Source organism: Dermacentor variabilis, chromosome 2 (assembly GCF_050947875.1).
Source record: "Dermacentor variabilis isolate Ectoservices chromosome 2, ASM5094787v1, whole genome shotgun sequence".
In the NCBI taxonomy this organism is placed as follows: Eukaryota; Metazoa; Arthropoda; class Arachnida; order Ixodida; family Ixodidae; genus Dermacentor; species Dermacentor variabilis.
The window spans coordinates 11,704,537-11,725,651 of NC_134569.1; the positions used below are offsets into that span (position 1 = coordinate 11,704,537).

The window sequence follows — 21,115 nt, forward strand, 5'->3', positions numbered from 1 at the left end:
TAGCTTCCGTGGTGCCACATTTAAGCTGTTGTTGCCCATGTGTTATGCCCGCTGCGTTCATTGCTAATGGCTTGAATGTGTTTGATGATAGCAAAATTTGAAGAGCTGCTGCCTGGTCATGTTTTGCAGGTCATGCTTTGCTTTGGTGGTGCAACAACAGGCAACATCTCTGGGTGAACAGCTTGAGACGCTGGACCATTTCCTGTCTGCCATGCTGGTAAGTGAGCAATGTGTCTCTGTTTATAACTCCACTGCCATGTTTCTGCAAAGTATAGTTTTCATATTATGGGTTTACCATAGACTGTGCTCGCATGCGTTTATCTTCAGCATATACTAGCAGTCTTTATACTGTCCACTACGTACTATGTTGCTGCTTCTCACATAATATTACTCTAACAAAATTTCATGGATTATGAAAGTAAAAACAGCACCAACCACCCTTCCACCCCTCCAAACACAAATGGGCTGCTCCCATAGCTCTGCACCGCGCCACCCTCCGAAACATGAATGGACCATGCTAACTACACTGACAACGCTGCCAGCGCTGCTCTCAGATTGCTCACTGGAGCCTCATTCTGCACAATTCTGTTAATGAATTAAGTTGTCTGTGCTTGTCTTTTTTTTTTTGTTGCGGCGAAGTCGTTCTTGGCCATGTGGTTTCTCAGCCTCGTTTCATTCTCCACCGAAACAGAAGATGCATGAAGTTGTCAGTGAAAAGAAAGCGAACTGCTATAGATTTGGAAATGAAGTGCTTCTAACTGATGAGGTGATCATGCGAACATGCTTGCATTGGATAGTGACAGTGACGGCCACAATAGCAGCGCTGACACAGTAGGGCAGCCTGCCCCAACATTGTCCTCGCGGGAGGTCCTGTGAATGATTCGGTCCCTTGTTTTCATGAGGGAGCTTCCGCGTCACTACGTGGAGCACCTGGATGCCTATTACTCTAATAAAATTTCATGGATTATGAAAGTAAAAACAGCACAAAAACAGCAACAGACAGACAGAAAAGAAAAGAACACACACCACGAAGTGCTGTCTTTTCTTCTGTCTGTTGCCATTTTTGCACTGTTTTTACCTTCAGAAGACATGTTGAACCAACTACCCAAGCATTGCATGTTTCTGCAATTAATTTCTGTGCATTATAGTTTTAGTTAATTGCAGGATTGAATCTGTTCAGTGCTTGAGGCATGTACGGTTGCTGTAAAATGTTTATGTATCATGAGATCTGAGGAAGAGGTGAATATTTCTGCAGCCTCATGATGCAGCCTTGTACTTAGATTACAAGCCTGTACAAGCTTATGCGAACAACATAGTGTGGTATTATTTTACTTCCTACAGTGACATCATCATCATCATCATCATCATAATCATCATCAGCAGCAGCCTAGTTACGCCCACTGCAGGGCAAAGGCCTCTCCCATACTTCTCCAACAACCCCGGTCATGTACTAATTGTGTCCATGCCGTCCCTGCAAACTTCTTAATCTCATCCGGCCACCTAACTTTCTGCCACCTCCTGCTACGCTTCCCTTCCCTTGGAATCCAGTCCGTAACCCTTAATGACCATCGGTTATCTTCCCTCCACATTACATGTCCTGCCCATGCCCATTTCTTTTTCTTGATTTCAACTAAGATGTCATTAACTCGCGTTTGTTCCCTCACCCAATCTGCTCTTTTCTTATCCCTTAACGTTACATCTATCATTCTTCTTTCCATAGCTCGTTGCGTCGTCCTCAATTTGAGTAGAACCCTTTTCGTAAGCCTCCAGGTTTCTGCCCCGTAGGTGAGTACTGGTAAGACACAGCTATTATACACTTTTCTCTTGAGGGATAATGGCAACCTGCTGTTCATGATCTGAGAATGCCTACCAAACGCACCCCAGCCCATTCTTATCCTTCTGATTATTTCCGTCTCATGATCCGGATCCGCCGTCACTACCTGCCCTAAGTAGATGTATTCCCTTACTACTTCCAGTGCCTCGCTACCTATTGTAAATTGCTGTTCTCTTCCGAGACTGTTAAACATTACTTTAGTTTTCTGCAGATTAATTTTTAGACCCACTCTTCTGCTTTGCCTCTCCAGGTCAGTGAGCATGCATTGCAATTGGTCTCCTGAGTTACTAAGCAAGGCAATATCATCAGCGAATCGCAAGTTACTAAGGTATTCTCCATTAACTTTTATCCCCAATTCTTCCCAATCCAGGTCTCTGAATACCTCCTGTAAACAGGCTGTGAACAGCATTGGAGAGATCGTATCTCCCTGCCTGACGCCTTTCTTTATTGGGATTTTGTTGCTTTCTTTATGGAGGACTACAGTGGCTGTGGAGCCGCTATAGATATCTTTCAGTATTTTTACATACGGCTCGTCTACACCCTGATTCCGCAATGCCTCCATGACTGCTGAGGTTTCGACAGAATCAAACGCTTTCTCATAATCAATGAAAGCTATATATAAGGGTTGGTTATATTCCGCACATTTCTCTATCACCTGATTGATAGTGTGAATATGGTCTATGGTAGAGTAGCCTTTACGGAATCCTGCCTAGTCCTTTGCTTGACAGAAGCTTTTGATGACTGCACACAGTAATAACCCTGAGACTAAATAAGACTGTTTTTAAAACTTCCGCCACCAAAACTTGCCACAAAGCACAACGGTGTTCTACATTGTTTCGTCTTGTGCAGCTAAGGAAGTCTTTCTGAGAAAGTAATACACGGAACACCAGTGTATTACATATCATAAGATGCCAACAAACTAAGACACCAAGGATAGCATAGGACAAATTAAATGTGCTTAATAATTGAATTATAGAAATGATAAGTTAATGGAAATGAAAGTGAATGAAAAAGTAAACTGGCCACAGGTGGAGCTCGAACCCACGTCTTCCCATCTCTGCGGCTTCGTTTTCCTATCCACTTTCTGGAGTATTTATGTTTTTTTATCTACTAGAACTAAACCTGGGGTTACCTCATTCATTACATAGCGAGGCTTAGAATCCAGCAGCATCGATGCCTGCAGGTAGCACGTGTGGGTTTATTAGCAGTTGCTGCCACCCAAAAGACCATGTACACGTGACGCCTGTGACACAAAAGGATGTTCCACATCTGCCGTCAAGGCCATGAGGTGTGGCACTTGCTATCACTCCCAGGTTAACTTTAACTTTACCCTCTTATTCACTCTTGCATTGTTTGCTCTACAGTGCTGGGGTGAAGTGGAGGTCCAAGAGGAGTCCGAGGGAGGCCATCAGGTGCAGTCCACATTGCGAGTGCCACTCCAGGTGAGCAGGTGTTGCCAAAGTGGCCTGCGCCGATTGAAACCTAGGCACACCCTTGAGCATGTCACATGTTTAAATTAGAGTTCATAAAAAACATGAAAAAATTGAACATATCTGTGCAGCTTTTAGTAGCCGCACATGACAAACGCAAGCAGCTGTTATGCCGCAGTAATGATGCATTAGTAAACTCGGCATCCGAAGGACATATATTTTTTGCTTGTTCATACACCTAGCTTCAATGGTTCCTTGAACAGTGTACGTTCATTTTCTCTGCTTCCGAAGACTTCTCGCAAAGAAGGAAGACTAGCTGTTCTTCTTTTGTTTTTCTCAGGAAAGTTACCTTGGCATGAAATCTTTCTAACGTCCGCAAGGTCTTCAGATCATGGTAGTATCAGTTATGAGTACAATCCTTTCTCAGTGGTTTGAGAGATGTCACTTGTTCGTAGTTATAGGCATACATGTACACTTTTACTACTGCGCATTGAAAATGGTGCATGTGGAGCAGCAGCAGCAGCAGCAGCATGCCCGCCCTGACTGTGCAGGTGACAGTGCCACTGCAGGAGCTGCTGTTTGCCCTGTGCCTGCGGGTGAACAGGCTGTTTGGCCACTGCATGCCCAAGTGAGTATCTGCTGATATTTAATCTGGCAAGAATCGATGCTGCATCTTTTGTTACAAGATTGTTGGCACATCTGTTACAATGGTTCCCTCTCAAAATATGAATTTGTTTGTTTGTTTATTTATTTATTTATTTATTTATTTATTTATTTATTTATTACAACTTCAGCCTATCAGGGCAGTTGTTCGGTGGTACAAAATGAAGTAAACGCAATGAAAGGTACTGGAACATGCAAGAATAAATTATAAAGCACTATGACTTAATTGAACATTAGTCAGTATGATTAGAAAATCCTGTAAAAGAAGCCATCACGTTTCACCAGGAAGATTGTTCCACAATTCAATAGCTTGCATGAAAAAGCAATACAATAATAAATCAGTGCAAGAGTGAAAAATTAAGTTTCTGGCTGTTTCTTGTTAATAGCATCATTGCAGGAGATAGAGGGAGTGCAGTAGCTTCAGATAAGCAAGGCGAACAAAAGCCTTAAACTTTCAACATAGCACCACTATGAAAGCGGGGTGAGTCTTAATCAAGCTAGGCAGAGAAGAAGGTAAGGAGTTCCAGTCATAACGATGGTAAATAAAGTGAACAGCTTACTTTTGAACTGATTATACATCCTTGACCCTTCGACAGTCAATGCCCTAAATATACAGCACTGTCTGTATGTCTGAAAAATTCACAAAATTTTCAACTCTTTGTAGCCCAGCAAGTGCTCCCTGTGTGGATACAAGTAATTTTTTATTTGCTCCGTTGTCTTTTGGTTTTCATTCCACTGCCTCTTTAGGCTGGTGTTACATGACGGTTAGTTTTGGTTTTGTCTCACGAGCTGTTTCTGTTTGTTGCGCTCCTAAAAATTTATGTCTATCTGGTTTCTAATCTCTCAAAGAGTCACTGCTAGAAGCTCACCCATCTGTTGCTCACAGGGGTGCAATTACATCTGGTCAAAGGTGGGCACTGATATATACAAACGATGCTGCCGTATACAAACTATGCTGCCATGCCTGCGTTTCATTTCTCGAGACTCAGCTTGCGAAAGGTGATTGCCCCTCATTGGCGATGGAATGAACGATTACTGCAAGTTTCTGACTCGTTTGGTTTTTCTTACGGGCGCACAACCATCCAGTTTTCTTGCATGTGCTCACATACACAAGTCAATTAAGCTATGGACGTGCGAACTGGTTGCTCTGCTGTAAGTGATTCAAGTGGCAATTCCTCCTATGTGGACTGCTACCCAAGTGCCAAATCAGAATATATATACAGTCTAAACCACTTGTAACAATACTCGGGTGCCACGAAAATTCCATTGTTATAACCGATAATTGTTATGACCAGGATACATGAAAAAAAAGCAAAATAGGGGGATGGCAGACGTACTGTGAGAAAACTAATGACCGGGAGGCCAGTACTCCTCCTCACCACCTTCCTCCATTGTGTTGACTCATTTAACAGTTCAACTCTGCTTCCTGTGTGTTCCAATCATGTTTAACAAGCCACAGCTGTCGGCTTTCAGGAATGGTGCTGCTAATCAACTACAAAAAGGGGTCAGGGGCAGCAAGTGCCATGCGAGCTCTGTCGAGGCATCGCTTTGATGAAAATGCAAGAAAGTTGCTGCAGCAGCCTCTCAGCTTGAGGAATCTGGAAAAAATGCTGGGGAGAGATCGCCAGAACCATCTGGCCACACACTTCTCACTGGCTTGCACAAGAAAACCCCATGTCGATCAGCCTTGCTTTCTTTACGTGAAGCTTGCTGACATCCCTCTCCAAGGCATCCAGGTGCTCCAAGTACTGATGCAGCGGAAGGTCCCTTACGAAAACAAAGCCCAAGCCCTGGATGGACTGAGTCATCTGCAGGGCCTCCTGCGAGGACAACGTTGTTCATCACTGCTGTCATTGCCGTCACTGTCACCGTCGCTGTCCGATGCAAGTGCGTTTGCGACAATTAGCTCATCAGTTAGAAGTTCTGATGTATTTAATGCGTCGTCCGCATGTAGAAACCCTTTGAGTCCTGAAGCATCCTGTCGACTGCGAACCAAAGTTCAGACATCACTTCGTCGGTGGGAGCTTCACAGGCTTCGTATAAGTCACTGCTGAAAGCATGCGTTCCTAAAGTAGTTCAGCATCATAGAAGTGCTTACTTCAGACCATGCACCAAGGAGAAACTACACGGCCATCAATACGTCTTCCGGTCTTCAGGTCTGGTTCTGCCCTGCTTGTCTGCATGGCCATGTCCATCAACAAGACTAACTTGTTCAGGACTCAGCGTGATCTTAAACTTGCCGATAATGCCAGCGTCCATGAGCTGCAAGCCTGCAGTCTTGTTCGGCGGCAGGAAAAAATTTACCGATGATTACAATAGTCTCTAATGCGAAATTTGAGCGCCGCTATATACATGTTTTCATTTCTCAATATTGTTACGTAGGAAGACGCAGACGAAAAGCTATATACAAGTATATTTACAAGGAAATACGCTGCACTTGCCCAAGAGGCAACAGCCCACGCTAGCCTCTTATCGTCGTCATCGTCTTCTCACTGCTCGCTTCCTTGTCATCGCAAATACTGTTCCGTAGCAATATATTGGCTGGTGCGGACAATCTGTCTTGTGCGGTACATTGCAAACGGAGTGAAGTGTGGCGCGACTGCCTAGCTAATCGTGATGCGTGGGTGCGATTAACAGCAGCCGTCGCAGACAGACCTCCGCTCATGCAGTGCTTTGTTTCCATACAGACGATGTTAACACCATGTCCCAAGCCCTTCTTACTTTTCTAAATAGTCTTGGAACCCTTCCTCCAGAAGTACTGCTAGGGCAGCCATTGGGTTCACTTTATATCCCTCAGGTTCGAGAGTGCACTCCTTTCAGGTGCCTTTCCATTTTTGTGAACAGCCAGGAATTGCACGGGCTTATGTCCGGAGACTAGTGATCTTTATGAACCACTGAAATCCTGTGCCCTGCCAAGAAAGATGGAATCATGTGAGCTGCACGAACAGGGGCACTATCCTGCAGTTGCCTGATCTACCAATTCCTCTGTCAAAATTCTGGGTAAAATTTTACTAGCACTTGCTACATACTCAAATCATCTTTAATATGGCATTTATTGCATCTTTGTTGCTATACCTAACTGAGCAACTTCTCTGACAGTAAGTTGATGATCTCTCCTTATCGTAGTCCGCACTTCATTAAAAATTGCATCATCATGGCTTGTTGAAGGCCTTCCATAACGTTGCTCACATCGTCACGGATGTTTTGCCTTTTTTTGAAGCATTTTGAATTGTAAGCAAATTGTACTTCTTGCCTCGAACATTTACATATTTATTTTATTTGAAATGTAAGCATTGTTACCCACATTAAGTCAGCATCAGGTTTATTAACACAAAAGGTGGGTTACAAACTAATGACATGTGGGAGGAGGCTCTGGGATTTAGTGGCTGTAATGAGACCTCTTGTACAAGGTATAATAAGAATGCATATAGCAGTTGCAACATGTAATGTCAAGAAAAGTGAAAAATAAGCAAATATACTGTTAGTTGTGAACTATATTACTATAAATATGAGCTAAAGATAAATATGATGTCAAAGACATTGAGAAGCTGTGTGCAAAACAATAGAAAACATTATACCATACTGGAAATGAAAAGCAAGAATTACACTCCACTGATTTCGAGAAATTAATATAATGAAAATACATAAAGCATAGGTTTAAAGTAGGTGCAATGTAAAGCACTACTAACAGATTATTATTACTGTTGTTGTTGTTGTTGTTGTTGTTGTTGTTGTTGTTGTTGTTGTTGTTGCTGTTGTTGCTGTTGTTGTTGTCGTCGTCGTCGTTGTCGTCGTCGTATACGTACATGCTTTCTTTTGCGATGTGATTTACTACATTGTCAGCGCTTGCCTCACGATATGTCTAATGTCTCAGTGGCTTCTTTTTTTTTCCTCGTACATTTTAATGTTCTTGTTGCATTGCATTTACAGATATTTTACATGAATCATTTTCCATTTCTTCATTCACTTTCCCTTAGATTTGTATCTTTAACTGTAGAAAAATTTTTTTCATTGTACTTGCTCACTAATCTTATGTTCATTTTCGTTTTACCTTACCTTTGTCGATGGATATGAGCTTCCTTTAGCAACTTTCCATGCCCTTTGCTGTGTGCCAAAATCTTGGCAAAATTGTTTTCTGTACTTGCATATTTTTCTTGTGCCTCTGTATAACTCATTTATTAAAAGTTGTGCATTATATTTTCATTAGATTACCTTTGTTCCAGTATTAAAACCTCATGCTTTATTTCCGTGCACAGAATTGATTATTTTTATTGAATTGAAGCCATTGCAGCGCAAAGAAGAGGACAGGATGTCCTTGCACCACAATGGCTTCAATACCTATCAACCAACTCGCCCAAGATAGTTTTACTACTACCTTTATTGACTCATGCATTGTCCGTGTTTTTTCTCCATTTTTCAGTTATGAATTCATTGTGGCTTTTGTTGATTGTAAACTATTTATTTGCATAATTTTCGTTTTCTATTTCATCCATCTTTTTCCCTGTATTTGTGTATATATATATTGTTACGATGAGGCGAAAAAGAGAATGACGATGGTCCTGAAGACGGTGAAAAGTGGACACAGCCTGGCTGGGCTCTCTTCCATCTCCGCAAATGTTCGCTTTTTGTAAATATATTGTAAATAGTTTTACAGTCAAACTCACTTATAACGATATCGGTTTTAACAATATATTGGTTACAACAATGAAAATCTACTGCACCATCAACTTTTCTATGTTTTCTATGAAGAAATAACCCGCTTACTACAATGTCACTATGCCACATCATCAGTTATATAACGATGAAGTCTATTTGCTGGGTGTCCATGCCGAAAGGTAATGAAATGCAAAATGCTTGTAAAGAAAAAAGAAAAAAGTGAAATGCGAGGCGCTGCACGATCGCCCACCACCCCAATTGCTGCTGCGCACTTCTCTCCATGAGAGATTCACGCCATCCTCTCGCGCATCTCTGCCGTCGCCCTTCCACCCCTCCAAACACGAATGGGCTGCTCCCATAGCTCTGCACCGCGCCACCCTCCGAAACACGACTGGACCATGCCAACTACGCTGACAACGCTGCCAGTGCTCCTCTCAGATTGCTCACTGGAGCCTCATTCTGCACAATTCTGTTAACGAATTAAGTCGCCTGTGCTTGTCTTTGTTCGTTGCGTCAAAGTCGTTCTTGGCCACGTGGTTTCTCAGCCTCATTTCACTCGCCACCGAAACAGAAGATGCACGACGTTGCCAGAGAAAAGAAAGCGCACTGCTATAGATTTGGAAATTAAATGCTTCCAACTGATTAGCGATCATCGCGAACATGCTTGCAACGCATAGCAACAGTGACGACCACGATGGCAGCGCTGACACAGTAGAGCAGCCTGCCCCAACATTGTCCCCGCGGGAGGTCCTGTAAATGATTCAGTCTCTCATGGGCTTGTTTTTGTGAGGGAACTTCTGCTTCACTAGGTGGAGCACCTGGATGCCTTGGAGAAGGATGTCGGCAAGCTTCGCTTAAAGCAAGCAAGGCTGACGGACATGCGATTTCCTCGTGCAAGCCAGTGGGAAGTACGTGGCAAGATGCTTGTGGCGATGTCGTCCCAGCGTTTCTTCTGGATTTCCCAAGCTGAAGTGCTGCCGCGGCAACCTTCCCGCATTTTTTAAAAGCCGCCTTTTTGGGCCTCCAAAGCAATGCCTCGGCAGAGCTCGTATGTCACATGCCGCCTGTGACCTCTGTTTGCACTTGTTATAGCAGTGCCATTCTTTAAAACCGACAGCAGCGACTTGTTAACGACATGCGATCGGAGCGCACAGAAAGCAGAGTTAAACAGTTAAACGAGTTAACATAATCAGAAGCTGGATGGAGGAAGGTGGTGGAGAGGAGAACTGGCCTCCCCACCATTATAGTATTTTTCGAAACAGCTAGGCAATCCCCATTTTGATTTTTTTTTTCATGCAACCTGGTTATAACAATTATTGGTTATCGCAATGGAACTTTTGTGGCACTTGAATATTGTTGTATACACGTAACATTTGATGGAGGTGCAGGGTACCTGTCTTCTTTGCAACGGAGCTTGGCAGCGGACGTCACATACAACTTGTGACATTGCCTCCTGGCGACGATGGGTTGAAATGCCTGCACCCAGACCCAGGTAGCCTTCCACATCTGCATAACCCCGGCACATTGTCCGGCCTCTGTGGTATGGACATAGAAGAATGGCTCAGCTTCTACGAACGTATCAGCAAGGGGAACAGGTGGGGCCCGACCGTAATGCTATCCACTTTCTATCTGGATGGAACTCCACGCGTTTGGCTCCAAACATGTGAAGAGGAACTTACTACCTTTAAGCTGTTCAAACAGAAGCTGTCCAACCTTTTTGGCAATCACTGTGGTCTACAGCTAGCCGCGAAAAAGCAGCTCACTACCCACGCCCAAAGTGCTAACAAGTCATACGTCTTCCATATTCAAGACAACCTCGCCCTCTGTCACAAGATCGACACATCTATGGCAGAGTCCAACAAGGTAGGGCGTATCCTCAAAGGCATTGTGGATGACACATTTAATCTCCTGGTTTTTAACGTTTCTACTGTTGACACCATCAAAAAGGAATGCCGCCGCTTCAAGCTGGTGAAGGACTGCTGTGTCGCCCATCAATTTCCCCACCTGCCGAATACTGCTACGACATCCTCTTACATCCACCAAGACAGCCTGCCACCCTCATGCGACAACATTACTCGCATTTTGCGTTACAAACTCGAAGCTGTGTTTCCCGCCTCGCCCCAGCAAATGCCCTGGGACAACTCCGCCACAACAATATCCTTGATCCAGTCTGTGGTTTGCCAGGAAGCTGTTAATCTGGACTTCCCCACCGCCTGCTCTGCTAATAGCCCTGATGCCATTATGACTCCTCCTGTGACCATGCCCTACCACAGCTCCCCATTTCCTTCCTGTTATCGGAATCCATCTGAATGGTGCACACCGGACGACAAGCCAATCTATTTCTGCTGCGGCCGAATTGGTCACGTTTCTTGTCACTGCCACAGTCCTTGGATGCCTCCGCCCCGAAACACCTTTTGGTATCCCTCCACTTCGCCCCGAAGCGCTTTACCATGCCGCTTCCTCGGCACTTCTGATGCATCTGGTGCTGACTGCCATTACGCTCGTTCACCCTCACCTTAACTTCGTTAGCCATGTCCACCCCAACTTCGCTGCTCTACTTCGCCACCGTATCGGGACCCACCCTGCCGGAAAACTAGACGATGCAGCACCTTGAGGTGGTGCTGCACTGTCCGATTTGCCGCTGATCCACTGATGCTCCTCCATTGATGCTATTGACAAGGCACAACCTCCTAGATGTTCAAGTACGTGGCATACCTGCCGCAGCACTCATCGATACTGGCACACACATCTCCATTATGAGAGCTCACCTTCGCCGTCAACTAAAGAAAGTTCTCACACCTGCCATCACTCGGGTTGTATGCATTGCCGACAGCAGGAACGGTTGGCGTAGTGGGAATTTGAACTGCCTGCATAAGCATTGCTGGTTGCCATACTGTCGTTCTTTTCACCATGCTTGCCCACTGCCCCCATGACCTGATTTGGTCTAGATTTTCTCGCCCATCATTCTGCATTCCGCATGTACTGTCCGCCTTGACCTGCCTCTCCTCTCCAATCCTCCTGCTCCACCAGAGATTCATCTAAGCCCGACTGATTTTGTTCATGTGTCGCCACAGGTCCTGACGTACATTGAACTGTCACCTTTGCTGCCAGTTCCAGATGGTGATTATATCGCCGCACCAGTTATTGCCGTTGTTCTCACCCACAACACCGTCCTTCATACCGTACTGTCACCAACAACCGCACTTGCCTTCTCGTGGTGAATTTGGCTTCACAAAGCAAGTGTTACCAATGGGAATATCTCTGGCCACGATCAGTGCTTTACCAGATCACTGCGTTGAGACTTTTGCCATCGATGACTCCTGTGAGCCTTGCAAGTCTGCAAGTTGTTCTAATGAGGACATTGCAAAAATGATTGCCCTGCACCTCTTTCCGGGCAAAGCTGAAGCACTTCGTAACTTATTGTATTTTTATAGAGGCATCTTTTACCTAAAAAAAGGGGAGCAAACTTTTATCTCAAATAGCCTGAAGCATGGTGTGTGACAGCTTGATTATATCATTTATATTGTACGTTGTGTATACATTTTTGTGTCGAAGTTAGAATATGAACGATTTACATTTCGTCTGCTTTTGCTTGCTGTTCACCATATATAGCCCTAAGCTTTTTATCTTGCTGCAACAAATTATTAACCAAGAGCCTCTTTTAAAAATTTGTGTAATAATTAATGTTTCCAATGTGAAGTGCAGAAAAGAGCATGAAAGAGAATGCCCTGGGTTTGCTTCTATCTGATTTTTCGTGTTAGTTGTGGACTTTGTTTCAAAAAACATTTTTGCTATGTTTTATTGTCACTATACTTTTATTGTAATGGCTTTTCATGTGCCGCATAAGCAACAATTTGTTTATATTCTGGGGTATTACTTGCAAAAACCACAACAGGATTACAAGGCACGCCATTGTAGGAACCAGATTAATTTTGACCACCTGGAATTCTTTACTGTGCAGCTAATCTGAGTACACAGGTGCTTTTGCATTTCGCCCCCATCAAGATACGGCCACTGTGGCACAGAATCGAACCCACGTCCTAGAGCTTAGCAGCTCAACAGCTTAAACCCTAAGCTACCACCGCAGGTAAACCAACATTTCAATGCACGTACACACCAGATCTTCCATCTGATCGCCCACTACAAGGGGCAAGGCACCAATATTAACCGTCATCATCAACCAATTTCCTCCAGCGTGCCCAGGGCGGGCCTGGTCATGCACGCGCCGGCCCTGGCTAAGCTTAATTATGAATGCCCGGGTTGGGCCTGGCACTGGCCGGGGCTTGGAACCACGAGCCCGTGCCAGGCCTGGGCTAGGCTCAGTCTTGTATGCGCAGGCCCGGGACAGGCCATGGCTTGGTATCACTGGCCCGGGATGGAATTAGGCTTCATAAAGTGGCCTTGGGCACATTATTATTATTATTATTATTATTATTATTATTATTGTTGTTGTTGTTGTTGTTATTATTATTATTATATAGGGTACAATAAATTAAAAGCATTAACTACTGAAAATAAGTTAGTTTTAGTAGGCACAGACAAAAAAGATATGTGCTTAGGTTTGTGCAAATACAGCATAAAGTCTAACCTTACGTTAACAAAGTCTCATGTGACGGAAAATTGCCTTTGTTGCATTCAATATTTGTTATAAGTATGTCTTTTTTACATGCTTGTATCCGGTAATTTGTTATATGGAGATTTGAATAGTAGTTCCTTGGCGTGCACCTCTCTCAGGGGCATCCAGCCTGAGGTTGGCCAGCTGCTGGTGTCCCACCTGGAGCCAGCTTACTTGCACTCGTGCCAGGCATTAGTGACTCAGCAGTTGCCGCCTGCTCTCTGCCAGACCTGGGCTCTGCAACTGCTCATGGACTTGCAGGTTCTTAACCTGCTCTTCCAGGTATGCTGCACACCATTGCGCCAATAAGTCATGTGCAAGCTGTGCTGCTGTAAAAGGTCTTTGGTACAAGTGCTTCGCTTAATGACTCGTACTTGGAGGCGCTCACTTTTGAAATTCAGCTTCTGGAACATTCAGCACATCATGGAAACAAGTGCACTGAACGTTGCCTGATACAAAGATATGAAAAGAAAAATGCATTATAATGTGCTATCTGGACAAAATACTATAAGCAGAAAGTGATTAATTGTAGCTTGAGTACTTTGCAATTCTTTGTCACTTTTGAAATGCCATCTCTACGTGCCTAACCTAAAGGTGACACTGTTAGTGATGCTTATTCTGATATGTGTGAGTGTGTTACACTAACTTGAAGTACCCTAAAAGTAGGACTACGGTATATTATTATTTCTGGTTGACTAATGTTGGTCGTGCACAAAACGTGCTATTTTTTGTTTTGCAAGAAAGAGCATTTATAGTTTTTGTATTTGGCCTTATTGTTCGCTCAAACAGGTTTTCTTTTGCATATTTTATTGATGAATAAATGCTTGTGGATTGAGCATAGGTAATCTTATGATGTTATGGTGAAAGGCTATATTTTTTGTTGTTCAGTGCCACAAAGCTTGTTTAGTACCTGTCACCTTCACTGCTGTATATGCCAGCCACACTTAATATCTAACTTCCTGCTCTTGCCTTCAACAGAGATGCTACTACAGAGACCATGCTTGGTTCAAGGAAAGTATATGCCCTGCTTAAAAAAGGGAAGCCTGCACAGCCTGAGATAGAAGTGCACTGTTGCTTCTGTTTCACCCAGAAGTCCTCACTCTGGCTCTCTCCTTGTACCCTCCAGGGTGATGTGTTGAGCAATGCTCGAGCAGCCGTGGAAGCCCAGGTCGACCCTTTTGACTTGGACGTCCTGCTACCACACCTGGCACGTCAGGCAAACTTGGCAGCCCAGCAGACCTCGGTGAGTGCCAGCCATTGCTATAGAGGGATGCTAAAGAGGAATAATTGCCTGTATTATTAAATATTAAATTAAGTATAGCTGTATTAGTAAATTATGCTTTTGCCCTGGCAGAACAGCCATTCCTACTACGAGAAAATGCTTGGCAAGCCAGAAAAGATGCAATAACAATATACGTACAAATGGCAACACTGCCCTGAGGTAGTTTCTTCACCAACTTGCCATGATGTCGCAGATTTTGACAGCATCTACTAAAGTCCACTTAAATGTTTATCATTAAGGAAGGACTATATTGCTTTCTAAAAGAAGGACTCAACCTAGCAAGTTTCAAGAATTTTTGCTTCATCGGGACAGCTAAAACACACAAAAAAAAATACTTTGTTGTGTCACACTAGCACACCTGCACCAAGAGTTCGACATGACATTCCTTTGATAGAAGTTTGGCCTTCATTTACATTGCTCCCAATCAATATTTTTCTATCAAATGAATTAGAAACAGAGCTTTGGAAGAACACCAGTCTAGACTGATGTGGTGTTGCTCTTTAATGATGCTTTAATGGAGTAATTAGTGCCAGAAAGTAACATAATGCGGCCAACGACTCAGCTTCTTCAACTACAGCTCTAGAACTCTGCCATGTTCATTCTTTGCATGAGGCCAGTGTGCTCCTTGAGTAAAGATGCTGCGCAGGTGCCTTTTGCACTTTGTTGAACGGGCTGGCTGTGAAAAGCCAACATTTTTTTGATGGCACGCGTGCAGCTTCTGCTGGGCCTCTGTCTTAGCGATGGGGTCGGCCGCTGCCTCGTGTTGGGATCGGCCCCGTCGGGTAACAGGGCACCTCCCACCTCGCCTGTGGTGGTGCCCGTGCTCGCCGCTGGAACTCCACGCTTCCCCCTGTTGCCCACACTGTCAAGATTTCTTGACGAGAGTCCACTAGCCCATCAGGCCACTGCTGGCAGTGGCCCTGGTAGCAGCAGCAGCTTGGCAACACCAACTCCACCACCTAAGGTAGGTTCACTTAACCATTCATTTTTTACTGCGCGAGGTTGGGGGGCGCCACAATGGTTTTGTGGAGCCAAGAAAGAGTACGCTTCCTCGGTATCATCAGAAAATGTCGGGTGCTTTGAAGTTCTCTGCGAAAAGCCAATTCCCTTTTCCATTCTTCACTCGTTGAAACCCATCGGGTCTCCTTGGCCACCGTGCAACATAGGATACACTCATATTTTTCATGATTCTCAGCAGCCTAATATCTTTGTTGGGTGGCAGTGTTTCACTCCAGGGCCTCCAAGCACAGCTTGACATCCTGCTGGTCCTTGCAGGCACGGGGCGAATCATGTATTTTGACGAGACAGGCCTCACAAGCGTCGGCTGTCTTCTTGGTGTGGCTGGTGCATGCCTTGGCGAGATGAGCTTCATATGTGCTGGCACTCTCGCTGGCCCATTGATTGCATGCAGCCTTGGCACTTGCATTGCACTTGCATTTCCTCTCTTCAGTGTCGACTATTGTCTTGCCACACGCCAACATGTTGCCGTTGCGAACCCCTCACATACTGCGAGACTCGCCCGGATGGTGGCTCTCTGCTTTCCCTGTCTCTTTAATCTCTTTGAGCCAGCTCTCCTCCATCCTGAAATCGGGCATTTGGCATCGGCATGTCAGAGGGCAACGACGACACAGGCACTCAGATACCACCTCATTTCTTTTTATATCCTTACGTGCTGACTACTGCTACATTCTCTCAGCACGTAGAGGTATCATTTGATAGCATTTTCCTGTTCAATTAACCAACCGTTTTTTTTTTCTGGAAGTGGTTACAAGATAATCTCATCAGGTATACCAATCCCATGTGAAGCCAGCTAAGAAGACCTCGTCTTCAAAAACATATGTGCAAAAAAAATTGACTATGTTAAAGAAGTTTGGCGATTTTCATTTACTTTTTCAGTAAAGAACATTTCAGATTTAAAAGGTTAAAGACCAGCTGCAACAAAATTTCACTTTGGCTAAGCTTTAGCATATGTCACTGAAGCATTCTCGGCAAAGCCACAGGGCTGGTAGTTGTATAGTTTTCTTGTTAATAGCCTTTTAACAGCTCCTGTGTAGACTACTTATGTACCTAGTGGTTGTCACTTTGACGTACGGCAAGTACCAGCATGCTGCCTCCGAGATATTTCAGTGCCCTGCGGGCAATCACAGGTGCCACCTTATCTCTGAGGTCATGCGGAGGAGCCACACATTCTAGGTTATGCGTCGCTTCCAGCGAGTGGTGAAGGCAGCATTATTTCAGTTTAGGCATTGAAAACAGCTATTTTTGTGAGTGCACCTAGTTGGGCGAGGTGGTTTAGTATGACAGTGATGTAAATGCGCTTAAAAGACATGGATGATAAGTAAAGACATGCTAGCAATATGCATTATGTGCATCTTGTCCTTGCCTATCGCCCACATCTTTTAAGCACATTTACAGTGTCATTTTTTTGTGAGTTTCTCGTGATGCTTCAACTCATATTTTATAGCCAAATTCTGCAGGGAAGCTCCTCTATATGCACACTAGTGTAATAAACTAGGCATGCGAGGCATTCATGTGTTAAAATGGTTTGAGACCAAGCCAGTTGGTGATCATGTTACTACAAATCACAGCTCACATGGCGATAAAGACAAACGATGGAACCTTTCCAAGGTAGAGTAGTGGTTTTGGCATTGTGGTACAAAGCCCAAAGACAAAGGATCAAATCCTGTCCGCGGCAGCCTCATGTTGTTGGGCATGAAATGCAAAAACGCTCGTGTACCATGGATTGGGTGCACATTAAACAAGCCCAGGTGGTCAATATTAATTTGGAGTTCCCCACTGCAGTGTGCCTCACAATCGTACAGTGGTTTTGGCACGTAGGACCCCAGAATTTAATTTGTTATGAAATGGCAAAGGCAAGTGCTAATGTTTATTTGGCCTGTTGGTATGCCATAATAAATATGTTTTGAATATCGCAAGTGCACAACAAGAATACAGAAGACAGAGTGCTAGCGCTGTCTTTTCTCGTATTCTTCTCATGCCCTTCCGCTATTCAAGGCTTTTGTGCTGGCCTCCAACTGTTTCTTTATTTCCGGAAAGTAACATCTATGTAGTATATGCACACACATGACTTCATAATCACAAGAAAAAGAGAGAAATAAATCCTGATAACAAGTATGTGTCTACGTGCCGACTGTGAAACATCATAAGTGGGTGCGCACCACTTTCCAAGCATTTTAATATGACAAGTCCTTTTGCAAAAGACCAATAGGAGGCTTGCTAACAGTGCCATCTTTAGCAATTTCCACTGCTTCGATAATAGTTCTAGTTTGATCATTCATGCGCCTTCTGATTGCTCTGGTATAGTCAAACGTCGATATAATAAACTTCATTATATTAAAATTTGCGACATAATGAAGTGTTTACCTTCTATAACTTCTTGTCCACAGATAGAACACCATATATTTAGAACCTCAGTATAACGAAGCGTTTATACACGATTTCAGTATAACAAAATTTCACTGCCACTGTGAAGGAATATTGGGACAATAAATGGAAACATCTGTGGACGCATGTGGTCAAATGGTTGAGTTACAAGCGGCTGCTTGCGACAAAGAGGGATTGTCGAAGTGGAGCAGCGTCATGTTCCGTATGTTTTGTCATGCTCCAAACAAAAGCTTTTTGTTTGTGTTCTCGGAGACACCCAACAACCCTTTGAGAGGAAGCTTTAGCTCGGGTGCACCTATCTAAATACATTTAGTAGTAGTAGTAGTAGTACTAGTCGCAGTAGTAAGTGCTTTATTTCCCATAAACAGCATACATTTGAGTATGGACAGGTCTTGAGGAAAAAAGCTGCGTCAGCAGCTCGACTAAGTCCTAAAACCAGTTTTATGGCAGCAGCAGAAGGAACAACACTGAATGAGGAATGGCAACAATAAAGCAGAATTAAAAGAATGAAATAACGCAAAAGAAACAAACACAAAAAATGATAAACGTAATGCAAGTTACTTAGCTTACATAATATTAAGAAATCAGCAGTATGGAGAGAGAAAAAAATAACACGACACTCATGTGTATTAATAACAGATGATGCAGCAAAAAGTGACAATATGTGACTATTCCATGACACATCGTGGTCAAGAATGATCCCTAGGCTGTTTACTGTAAAACAAGAATTCGTTTTTCTCAGCAACCAGTGCACCAAGTTTGACAAGGTTTGTTGCATTTAAAAGAAAAACTTGGAATCTAGTGACTGGTGGTTTCGAATTCCTGATTTAGGTCGTCAATTCTTTATTAGAAAGTGGCAAAAATCGAAAATTTTCAGAAAACGAAACTATCAAGTTTACAACTCTGTAACTCAGCAATAAAAAATTATATCCAAATTACGTGATTTGCAACTAATGGTAAATCTTAAAGCGGACAAAATTGATATGTTGCACATGAATCTAAAGAAATGTAGGTAACATGGAAATACAGCTTTTGCAGAACCCTCGTACAAAACGTAACAAATTCACATAAGATATAAAATGACATATCAAATTTGTCCGCTTTCAATGATCTAGTGGATGACGTTTACAGAACCGCGATGTCTGTTCTTGATGCAGAGCTAATAATTTGTAAACTTCGTACTTCTATGTTTTTTGAAACTTCCATATCTTTGAAAATCTTTTTAACAAAATTCAAGCCCTAACTCGAAATTCCGCTTCCAACGGTCACTAGAATTTAACTTTCTCTCTCAAATGCAACAAATTTTATTAAAATCGCTCTAGGTGTTATCTCAGGAAAACATTTTTGCATTCTACATGTATTTGAATAGGCCGCGTGGGAGTTGTACCCAACCTAAAGCTTCCTCTTAACCCCCAAATAATTGTGGAAAAACATGCCAAATTTCCAAAAATTTTTTATGTAATCATTTTTGCTGTGTCAATCTCATTACTGTAAACATTGTGTAAATATATTACTTGATTAATATATAGTTAGAATTAACACAACAGTTAAAAAGAAAAGAAGGTGAAGCTGCGCTTGAGGGCAAATTTCCCTCAATGCCGACCATAACTCGTATTTGGCAGTGGGAGAAACAGAACATTGGGCTGAGCGACTGTGACTCATCATTGGCAATACTGGTACAACTGCCCATGGCGAGTACAGCCCTGGATCGGGGTTTAATGGATTGAGGGACCTGCTCATTTGCCTAGCTGCTCCCAACAGGTTGACCAAGATCTGTAGGTTGACGTGCCTAAGTAAAAAAAGAAGAGAGAAAGACAAATTGCAATATAAAGCACAGAAGTAGGTCGATAGATCGTTGCAAAGAACTGGTATATGATATTCCCCTTTCATGTGTCATAAAATTCAATGGGCAAATGAGCAGGTGCCTTAACATGCATCTCCAACAGCACAAAGAAAAAGTGCGGAAAAGAAGGGATAGCTATTTAGTGCTGCGTTGTTTGGATTGTGGATGAGTTACCCGCTTTGAATATACTAGAGTAGATGGAAGGTGCGTCAATGATCAAACTGGATTAATTGGCCAAGGGTGACGCTGTTAGCAAGTGTTCCATTGCTCTTTTATAAAAACAGATATTATATTTCGGGTGTGTGGAAAGCAGTGCGCCCAATTCGGGTGTTTCACAGTCTGCATGTAGATAAGGATTTGTTACCCTTTTTTTCGTGACTATGAAATCGTGTGTGCATGCATATAGTCAGCGCTTGTCTTTGTCCCGGTGTGCACTGTAATTTGTAGTAACATCTGTTAATTCAAAGTTTATCACTGTGATAAAAAAGTGGGAGGGAAGTATGTCCCACAGATCAAGCTTGTTAAACTTGAATGCAGATTCGCTGGGCTCCTGAGAGCGAAATAAGGAAACCCATACATGTGTTATGAAAGTTATCCCACATACTTTATAGTGATCATAGTACCTTGCTGGTGAAGCAGCGCACAAACACGGACACAGTGGAGACAAGTAGGAATAGACGACACTCGCTGCACTCGCTGCAGCGAGTGTCGTCTATTCCTACTTGTCTCCACTGTGTCCGTGTTTGTGCGCTGCTTCACCAGCAAGGTACTATGATCACTCACCAACTAGCCCAACTTTCCACGTTACTATACTTTATAGTATTATGGCATGATTCGCCTTCCTGTCCTTTGCTTGTCTCTCATTTTTGCATTTTCATGAGCCATGATTATTCTCTATTATAGTGCTACTAAAGCTTTCTTGTCTTCCTCAGAGTTCCTCGGGGCCTGATCTTGCTGCAGCTGCAGCATCTCTGACAGCCAGCCAGTCAACACCGACCTTCAGTGCCTTACCCTCATTCTATGAGAAAATGGCCACTAGCATGCGATCTTCCTGGTTTGGACCCATGTGATGCAGTCCAGCCTTGTTCTGTATAATATAGATCTATATATTTGTAAAAAATAAACAGACTGCAGCAGGCTGATGTGCATCTGCTTCTTGTCTTGACTGTTGTTCCTCCCACTTTTTGCACGCACAACCGTTAAGAGGAGATTGCTGATCCCTCATCCATCTGATTAGGCTCAAGGTAATCAGCATCTGTCTCTTAAGTACAGTTCAACTATACATGCAGCTGAGACTTAATGAGAGCCCGACAAATGTAGTAGCGACTAGGTGCAGTAACAAGTATGTGAATCTGGCACATTTTTGGAAACTGAAGGGCACAAAGAA

General features: G+C 43.4%; 1 protein-coding gene across 2 annotated transcripts in view; it reads left to right on the forward strand.

The window, feature by feature from the left end:
- Positions 1-20,868, forward strand: part of Cog1 (conserved oligomeric Golgi complex subunit 1) — a 68,091-nt gene extending 47,223 nt beyond the window's left edge. For both annotated transcript variants that reach the window (XM_075679617.1, XM_075679618.1), the window contains 7 exons: positions 130-217; positions 3,199-3,276; positions 3,816-3,892; positions 13,318-13,480; positions 14,325-14,441; positions 15,196-15,444; positions 20,661-20,868. In XM_075679617.1, the coding sequence (XP_075535732.1) occupies positions 130-217; positions 3,199-3,276; positions 3,816-3,892; positions 13,318-13,480; positions 14,325-14,441; positions 15,196-15,444; positions 20,661-20,798 (910 nt within the window). In that variant the 3' untranslated portion in view covers positions 20,799-20,868. The remainder of the gene's footprint in view (positions 1-129; positions 218-3,198; positions 3,277-3,815; positions 3,893-13,317; positions 13,481-14,324; positions 14,442-15,195; positions 15,445-20,660) is intronic.
- The last annotated feature ends 247 nt before the right edge of the window (positions 20,869-21,115 follow it).